The 9,838-nt window shown below is 55.3% G+C and overlaps 1 protein-coding gene across 1 annotated transcript in view; it reads left to right on the top strand.

Annotated features, from left to right (window-relative positions):
• The first annotated feature begins 4,432 nt into the window (after positions 1-4,432).
• Positions 4,433-9,838, top strand: part of XKR7 (XK related 7) — a 29,487-nt gene continuing 24,081 nt past the window's right edge. Inside the window, exon 1 of the mRNA XM_054046095.1 lies at positions 4,433-5,013. Within this exon, the coding sequence (XP_053902070.1) occupies positions 4,433-5,013 (581 nt within the window). The remainder of the gene's footprint in view (positions 5,014-9,838) is intronic.

Below are 9,838 nucleotides of genomic sequence, written 5' to 3'. Positions count from 1 at the left end.
CAACATAGATCAGGAGGGCCTAAAACCCAAGCCAAGGAGCGGCAGCGGGCCCTGTTTGCTAACAGTAGTGCTAGCTATGTAGGTGACTTGACCCAGGTCTGTACCTGGGATGGGAGTGAAGATTCCTTCTCTGGGCACCTCCCTGTGCATGCAACTTCTTCATGAGAGCAAAGACTTTGGCTAGCACTTTGTTCTAATCAACCCCTTGTGGGTATTCACTCACATTGATGATATATACGCTGCCAGTGCATTCGTACCTCTGGTGAGCACCCTCTTGAATGCATATCCTCCTACATTTCCATCCACACTCAGAGGCCTAACAATCTCCCTGCACACCCACGGGCACTGTCCATGGATGCATGCATGTCAGTCCGTGTCATGTTTAGTATTAATCTAACAGCAATATAGTATTTATATAGAGCCTTTTATTCTGAAGGATCCCACAGCGAGTATTAAACTACATATCTTGGGATCATTCTCACATCCCTGAAATGCAGCCACCTATGCAATGGGGAATGGGGCAGCTAGTCTGTGCGAGAATCCCTGTGTAACAGCTTGTGTGGAGGGGAAATGGAGAGGGCTCTGTTGTAGACTATTCACGCCCAGGGTCAGTGTGCCTGACACGCAGCATGGGCACTTTCACACTATGGTGGCATTGATATCCTCCTTGGAAATACCCTCCATCTCCTCACCATTAACTGCCATTAACTCTTCGGCTTGGCACTGCCACTCCTGTGACACAGACATCCCCAGGCTTACCCAGCCAGGTGTGTTATCCCTGTGTCATAGAATCATAGAATCATAGAATCTCAGGGTTGGAAGGGACCTCAAGAGGTCATCTAGTCCAACCCCCTGCTCAAAGCAGGACAATTCCCAACTAAATCATCCTGCCATCCCAAAGGGGGTTGTTGTATGGTTCTGCCAAAAGCTACCGACTAGCTGATAGGCATGGTTAGTGCATGATGTTTGTATGGGAAATCATTTTAGAGTTATGTAACATAGTGGATACTGGCTTTCAAAGTTGTTGGTGGGAAACTTGTCACCTGAGGTGAGACGGGGTCTCAAGGCTAACTCAGTCACCACTGAGAACAATGGACATGCATGGAGCCAGTCCTATGTTTGCTCTCTGGACTTGGTGCAGAGTTGTGGATTTACAAAGACAAATGAACCCCAAGAAAAGTCTCTGAATAGGGACCCCCTGGGTAAGAGACAGAGTCTGTGACTGTATAAAAGAAGAGGAAAAGATACAACATTTTATCCATTACAGAGAAGAGACTCTACCAGCGGTGTTGTCTCATGACAGGTGGATCCCAGCTTTCTGGACCGTTAGTTGAGAAATGCCTTATTAGACAGGAAAGTAAAGTAAGTATAGGCTATAAATTGCATTTTATGTTTTCCTTTACTTGTGACCTTATGTTTCCAAACTTACACTATCTTTTATTTGAAAATCTATCTCAAGCTCCGTTGAATAAACTTAAAATTGGTTTTACTGTAGACACATCTCCATGTCTTGCACTCTCCATGTCTTGCACTAAGGAGAGTGTTGAACTGAGGTGAAACCAGTGACCAGAGGTGCACTGCTTCCCTGGAGGCAGCGGACCAGTGTGCATTGCAGGCGTCAGGAAGAGAGGGGACTGGGCACGTGAGCGGGGGCTCCCTCTCTCAGCCCCAGGGTGGCTGGAGCTTCCACTGTCAGCCCTGCACAGGGTGGGGCTCCTGTTGTCAAACCTGCGGTGACAGTCTAATCTTGCGGAAGCTGCAATTTCTGCAATATGGCACGTTAAGTGGGGCCTGATCAAGGAGGTATTTTCATACCCACCCCCAGGCAGCTCTCCTGCCTCTGCTGTCTCCTCCACACATAACTTTCCTCCTGTATGAACCAACAGCTCAATTACAAACCAAAATATCAGTTCACCTGAGCCCCTCGCCATTTCCTTTCATCTACTGTCTCCTCCTCCCCTGTCCAAAGGCACGTGCTTGGCTCCCGATAAAACCCTTGTGCAGAAGGGAAATGATCTACAGCAATCCTGTCACATCCCACAGTGACTTTCAACTGGGAAAGAAATGAGGAGATGGAGTGTAGCCATGGTGAGCTTTCTATCCTCAGTCCAGGAAAACTGATGGCTGTGGCGAAGGAGGAAAACGAACATAGAAGGTATGTGTCCAGTTGGATTCTTGTATTTTCAGGTGCGTTAACTAACCATTGCAAATTCCAGCATAGCCCTGTATACCCCACATTGGTTCTCAGCCAAGGGTTAAACACAAATTGAAACGAACATCCATGTTTTGTCTACAGTCGTATTTAGCACTTTAAAAACATGACAAAGAATTTGAGCATGAACCTCCCCATAGGAGACTTGGGTTGAGGGTGGCCATGGGCCCAGTGTGAGATTCCTGGAAAGGTTCCCCATCTTGACTTGCTGCCTCTCACCAGGCCCCCGGAGTCAACCCTTCCCCCAGTGCTGGAGAGGTTGACATGGACTAGAAGTGATAACTACTCAAATTGAGCAGTCATGGTTCATGACTGGCCCCTTTGAATCTAGGGGGAGCAAAGTATTATTCAAGGGGAGTAAAGCTTTCGGAATCCTGACCTTTCTAGGCGGGATCCCACCATCCTCTGCGCTGGCGGGGAGCGGGGAGCTACATCCCAATTTGGCCATCTCCAAGCAGGCCTGTCCCCTGTGAGGAGCGGGCCCTTAACAGCCGTGGAGTGAGAGGAGAGGGCAGAGGGAAAAGCAGGTGCACAGAGTTCCTGGCAGGACCTGGAGCAGAGCCAGCCACGGCCCTGCGAGCAGCCCAGCGGAGGTTCCGCCGGCGGCCGGCCTCGCAGGACAGAACTCTGCTTGCCGGGAGGCGCCGGCCGCCCCCGGGGGGGAAGCAAGCCAAGGAGCCGAGCTGGACGTGGACCGGAGACCCGCGCGCCCTAGGCGCACACCTGGCGGGAGGCGGCTGCGTGCCAGGATCCTTGGGGAGACGACAGGAGGGCGCAGGCGAGTCTGCCCCCGGAGATGCTCCGCACACCCCTTCCAGGGGCGGCCCCTTTCTCCTGGCCCCCTGCTCCCGAAGGGGGAAGCAGAAGTGGCCGCCCTCAGCCTCGCTTCCCCGCTGAAGGGCAGACATGGGGCGGCGGCTGCTCTTCTTCCCTGGCCTCTGGGGTCGTCTCAGTCCTTCCCTTGGAGAGCAGCGGGGCAGAGGCCTGGCCCCTTCCCCTGCTCCTCCCAGAGCAGCCTGGACCAGCCCAGCGCCCCCTTCCTGACAGCGCAGGAGAGGCAGTGTCCCCCCACCCCGACCCTGGGGTTTCCCAAGCGGTTCTTTCCCTGCAGGACCTGGGAGCAGCCTGGCTCAGACCCGCCCGGCTCCCCACAGCCCAGGCCCATGCCTCGCCCTCCGCAGCGGGGGCGCCCCGAGTAGCCCGCAGGCTGAGCCGGGGCTGGCGTGGGGGGACCGCAGAGAGTCTGGCGGGACACAGCGCGCTCTGCCCAGGCTGCAGGGGGTCGGGGCGGGACCCGAGCGCCCCAGGAGCGGGACCCGCCAACGGAGTAATCCGGGGAGGCACGAGCGGTATCCGGCAGACGCAGAGAGCGGGGCAGGGGCTTCGAGTCCCAGCCTCCCCCCAGCCCCGGGCCTCGGAGTGTCGGCTCCCCACAGCAGCGCCCTGCTCGCCGCGCCGCGCCGGGGATGGAGGGAGGCGATCCGCGATCAATAGGAGCAGGGGGTGGGGAAGCGGCCATGCAAATACAGCGCCCTTGGGGTGAGGCTTAAAAGCCATGACAACCGGGCCTGAACACGCGCCTGAGCCTGCGTGGGGTCAGGGCAGCCCTCGGGGTGCTCTGTTCCGCTGATGGGCAAAGCCCCCAACCTCCAGCCCCGCCAGGAGTCTGCCCCTCGGCCCGGGCCAGGCTGGCGGGGAAGAGCTGAAGGAGGGAGCGGCCAGACGGATGAGAGGGGAAGGGGGGATGCAGGAGGAATGAATGAATAATCGCCTGCCCGGGTGGGGCGGGACCCCAGCTTTCCCCCCCGGCTGTCCCATCCGGACAGGCTCCGGCTCCTGCTGCCGTGGGGGTGGGGGGAACTCAAAGAGAGGAGGTGGGTTTGAAGAGGGGGCTTCCAGCAAAGGGTCCTCTCCTCCAGCCCCCTCCTCTGCAGCCCCTTCCCCTTTCTCCAGCCCCCCCTCTCCCTCCAGCCCCTGCCCCTCTCTCCAGCTCCCTCCAGCGCCCTCCTCTGCAGCCCCTTCCCCTCCCTCCAGCCCCCTCCCCTCTCTCCAGCCCCCTCCCCTCTCTCCAGCCCCATCCAGCCTCTGCCCCTCCCTCCAGCCCCCTCCTCTCCCTCCAGCCCCCCTCCATCGCTCTCCCCTCCCCGTCCCAGCCCTCCGCTCCCCTCCCTCCCTCCGGAAGTCTCTCCCTCTCCCTCCTTTCTCCTCCTCTCCTCCAACATGGCCGCGAAGTCGGATGGAGCCGGAGCGGCCTCGGCAGTGCGCATGGAGGGCGCGGAGAGCGGCGGCGGGGGCACCCTGCCGGGCGGGTCCCGCCGAGGCGGGGGCGCGGGGCCCGGGCCGGGCAGCCCCTTGGCGGCCGCCCCGCCGGTGCCCCGCGCCTACAGCCTGCTGGACTGCTGCTGGGTGCTGTGCGCCCTGCTCGTCTTCTTCTCGGACGGGGCCAGCGACCTGTGGCTGGCGGCCGATTACTACCTGCGGCGCCAGCTCTGGTGGTTCGGCCTCACGCTGCTCTTCGTGCTGCTGCCCTCGCTCGTGGTGCAACTGCTCAGCTTCAGGTGGTTCGTCTACGACTACGCGGCGCCCCGAGCCCCCGGGCCGGCCGCGAACCCGGCCGCGGCCCCCGCCGCCAGCACCAAGGACAGCGGCTGCACCAAGGACAGCGGCCGGCCCGGCTCCGCGCTCCTCTCGCCTCCCCCCGCCCCGGCCCCCAGCGCCTACCGGACCCGGGGCTGCTGCCGCCTTTGCATCTGGATCCTGCAGTCCCTCATCCACCTCCTGCAGCTGGGACAGGTCTGGAGGTAGGGGCGGGCCCCGGGGGAGGGAGCCTGGCTTCGTGCCCCGCTCCCCTGCAGAGCCTGGGACAGGGGGGGAAGGGGAGCGTGGGTTCCCGCCCCCCTTCCATAGGCAGCTCGGCCGGTTCATCCGGGAGCGGGGAGTCCGGGGAGCATGGGTGGATCTGCCCCCTTGGCCCGGCGAATTCACCTAGGACAGCCCCGGAGCCGTGTCTACACACGGGGCTCTTCATGTGCCCAGCCCAACCCAGGCCGGGGGCTTTAGCCGGGCTCCTTCTCCTCCCTGTCGCTGGAACTGGCAGGGGAAGGGGGTCCAGGACACAGGGATCTACCCCTGCCTTGCACTGCCCCTGGAACTCGGCTGCCAGGCCTGGGGGTCGGAGCCCTCCAGAGGCTCTGGGGAGCAGTGGAAGGGAGCTCGGTGCAGCCTGGATTTCCCTGAGGATGGGGGAAGGGGATCTGCCCCCACCACGTGCTCTGTCCCGATGGGGAGTTTGCAGCCTGCCTTTGGACTTGGCCTTTGAACAGTTCTGCAGCTGGACATCAGCCAGCAAGTGGGGGGAGGGGGAGGATCCCTCCTGGACCCTCCCTGCCCCTCAGAACCTAGCAGCCCATTGCCCACCTTCCCCTAGGACCTGCCCACTCCAAGCCCCTCACCCCCAGCTCTCCTGCTTCTAATTTCCAAAGCTTTAGAGGCAGTCCTGTCCCCAGCTACACCCATTCCCTCCCCCCCCCCGTGGAATATGGCCCCAGCTGCTTGTCTGGAACAGCTGGGCTGGAGCAGGAAAGGGTCTCTTCTGTAATCAGATCCCTGAGATCAACAGTTCATTAGCTGTGACCAGGGGGTGGCTGGTCCCCTGAGGCTGAAGCATACGGCCAGCATGGAGGGGGGAAGGTGACGGAGACGGGGGCTGCTTCCTCTTAGGTGTGTGTCTTGGGGTTATTATATAAACTCCCTCCAGTGAGCCCCATCCGAGAGACCTGGGCACACCGGAGCCGGGGGGAGGGAAAGCCCTGGACCAAGACAGGCGTTGAGGGCTAAATGTAACTGATGTGCCATGGGGGTGCTTCACCTAAACCCCAGCCATGGGGGAGGGGGAGGCAGCACCTGGGCTAGGGGCTGTTTTGAGATATTACATTTATGGAGCATTTTCATGGCATGAGGAAACAGGTACCAGATAAAAAGCCACCAGACAGCTGACAGGATCACCCCTACCCAGCCAACACACAAACACACACTCAGTTTAACTGCATGTGTGTGGACACCAGCCAAGCTGCCAGCCCCTCGTGAAGGGGTGAACGAGGTGTCCTGGTCCCTGTGACAAGGGACCACGCCGAGCAGTCCATGCTAAAGTGCTGCACCATTCTAATCCACTCACCACTTCAGTCAGAAATTGAACTGCTCAGCCTTGGTTCCCTGTAGGGCCTGATCCTGTGAGGTGCTGAGAGCATCCGGCAGGGTGCTGGATGCCTTTGGCTCAGATCAGGGTCCCATTCTGTGCCCACACCCATGGAAGTCAGCAGTGTCACATAGGATGTGCCGGGGTGGGGTAGCATTGGAGCCATAGCAGATCCAGCCTGTCCCCTTCCTTTGTCCCTTTCCTCTGCATTTCATTCATCTGCTGCCCACCAAAATAGCTGGGGCCAGAGATGGTCCATGGGAGCAGGATGAGAGAGAGCACAGACAGGCACTCAACAGAGGTCAGCTCCACTGCCTGCATCTCTACTGGCTCTCCAGAACTCGGAGCTGAGCATTTACTGGCAGGTCTGTTTCCCAGGGCCATACTACGGAGCTTCCCTTTCTTTTCTCCACCCCAGACAGCCGTCAACGCTCCCTTTCAGATTCACAGAGCTACAGACAGCACAAGGCAAAGGACCTAGGACTCTGCAATGGAGCTGATTTCTAGAGAGGTTAATGCTGGGAAAGAAAGGGGAGGCCATGGTAAATTGCTGAACTGCAACTAGGAACTGAGGAGTTTGGATCAGGCTTTGGTGCTATTCCCACCCTGTATTTCTGTATTCTGTGGCCTTGTTTGTCTCAGCATATCTGTGAGGAGGTCTTTGTCTAGTACTCTTCCCGTGATCAGGTAGCATGAGGCTTCTCCAACTCTTTCACAGTATAGAGCGCATCTTAATAGTGAGATTGTCTGTCTCGTCTCATTCATGACTGCATAGACCGCCTTCCTGCCCATTCGTGATCCCAGCCCATGGCATCTGCAGCAAGTGCTTACCAGGAAAAGCGCTATTAGGGAAATCTATTGTGTAAAAACTGTCTTTAATGTGCTGTAGCAGCTGGAAACGTGGAGGAGAGCCAGCACCCTGGGACCAGCCAGCTGTCTACAGACTGTTAGCAAGTGGTCCTGGGCCTACCAGTGCTCCACGGGTCCCAGTTTGAGAATGGCTCCACTACAATTACATTGTAGTCATTGGTTCATGTCTTATTTTATTTTTTTGCTCCTGGTTCTATAAATAATCTGCCCCCCTGAGCTGTTCTAGTGGGGTAGGGTTTTAAGCCAATTAAAGTGGTAGCTCTCAGAACTGATCTCCTGGCCACGTTGGACTCAAATTGTAGATCAGTCTCTTTCTAAGCTTGGGATTTGTTACTTGTTCCCGTGACCAGTTACATGCAGTTTACTACACTCATTACCGAGGCTGGGTTTGGTGCAGGTTCTAGGTGTTGAATTATTGCTGTGTTAACTGTGCATGTGAAGAGAAGACTTTTCCTTGAGCTCCTTTGTCAGTGTGGACCTGGGCCTGGCCCTATTGCACTGGGGCCTTTTGTGCATCACAACTTACATTCAGTCAATGTGTTTACAGGCGTGAGGCCCAGCTTCACTTTTGTGAGAACAATTTGCACCTGCAGAATTTGCCCCTGCATTTTTGCAACCTGCAGAATGAATTTCAGCACAAGCCTAAAACTGCAGTTGGGTTAGAGTTGCTAACACCGCACTTTGTCCTGCAGCTGAACTGTAGGCATAAAAGTGAAGGCATAAGTTTTGTGGGTGCAAACTGTATCTGCCTATGTGCCCAATAATGTGTCCTTGCTAGACAGCACTAGTGTTTAGCTTATCTTGATTTAAAGGTACTGTAGCAATCCATTAAAGTCCACTGTAATCAGCCCATTCACAATAACCATGCACAATCATTCTTGTGGGTATTCCATAGAGACGGTATCAGTTGCATGAGAGTGAACATGTGTAATCTATTCAGACTACCCGCAGGCAAGTGTACAAATGCTGGGAAATGTGCCTTCACATTCGACCTGTTCCGAGCCTCCATAATTACGAATGGTCAGAAGAGGGACAGTTCCTTGCATGCAGATTTCCAGCCCAGTCTTAAATGCCCTTCCTAGCCAATAGAGCACAGCCATGCTCAGTTTGGGGATAGTCGGATGCAATCAGCACACCATTAGCAGCCCAGATCAGGCTGTGTTTCATCGTGTGTCTCATGCTGATGAGATTTCTCGGTTTACAAATTCCTACCCACTTTGCTTGCAAAAGGTCAAAACTATCTTCTCTAAATGGAGAAATATCAAAGGGAAAGAAAGTCCTTTGGGGTCTGTTCTCCCCCTGACACGCTTGCCTGCCTCCCATTAGTGTTAATAGGAGCATGTGCACATGCCAAGGGGACAGCCTTCTCCAGGCTGTGCACATCACGCAATGTATTTGCATTTGGTATTCATTTCTCTCTGTCTTGTAATGGCTTTGCTTAGAAAAGCTCGGCTTGGATGTGGCATCTGTTTTCCCAGTTGTGTTCTGCTTCCACCCAGTTTCACATCTGGTTTGGTCGAGGCACAGTGGGGCCACATGATTTCCCAGAGGTCACACAATAGCTCAGAGGTCATTCGCTGGCTCTGCTTGAATGCTTAATATTAACTCTACTTGGCATTTCTAGATCACTTTCCATCCAGGGATCTCAGTGCACTTTGGAGACATTTCATTAGGCCTCCATGTGCGTCCGATCTTATCATCATCCCCGTTTAAATGGGGGGATAGCAAGGATCAATGACTTGCCTGTGATGATACAGAAAAGCAAGGCCCCTATTCCTGAAACTGGACCCACATGGCCCCCAGCAGGGCCCCATTGACTTCAGCAGACCCCTGTTCAGGTGCAAGAGTCTGCCTGTGTGGATCCAGTTGCATAGTTGGGGCCTAGGTTTGTGGCAGAGCTGGATACGGACTGGAGATTGGCTGACTTCTAATCCTGTGCCTTTAGCCACGGGATTCTCCTTGGAACACGCGGCCCTTCTGTTTGCCAGGCCTTTGCTCTAACCACTCAAACAAGCTGGGATTCCTTGGAGTCCCTAATTACACCATTTTCTTGGCTATAAACTGGGCCTATTAAAAAACAACTTGTATTAAAATCAGCCAGTTCCCCTGTTGTCTCTTTCGGGTCCCACCAGTTTCTCCTGGGCAGCGCACTGGGCTGATCCGTGTTTTTCAGAGCATGAGCTGGAACACCCAGTGGCTGTGGGTCCTCACTTGGGATTTGAAGAAGCGTTGGGGATGGGTGGGAAAGGAAGGACTTAAAGCTTTTAATCAATGCGTTGATGTGACATCATTCAGACTGTGCCACATGGAGCTCTTTCTAATTATTTCACTTTGCAAGATGTATAATGGATTAAAATGGCTGCAACTGAAAAGCAATTTTCTTCTTGTTTAAATAAAGGATTACGGAATAATATCCCAAATTACCTTTTAGGAAAATTGTACTCTGTATCAATTACTGTTAGATCAGTGGGTCTCTCTTGTTTTTTCCTCTCAGGATAATGATTAATGAATTTAGTTACAACTGGGGCTAGGTTCTTTTTGGTTTCAACACTTGAAAATTG

Source organism: Malaclemys terrapin, chromosome 12 (assembly GCF_027887155.1).
Source record: "Malaclemys terrapin pileata isolate rMalTer1 chromosome 12, rMalTer1.hap1, whole genome shotgun sequence".
Taxonomy (NCBI): Eukaryota; Metazoa; Chordata; order Testudines; family Emydidae; genus Malaclemys; species Malaclemys terrapin.
This window is presented reverse-complemented; position numbering and strand designations above follow the sequence as displayed.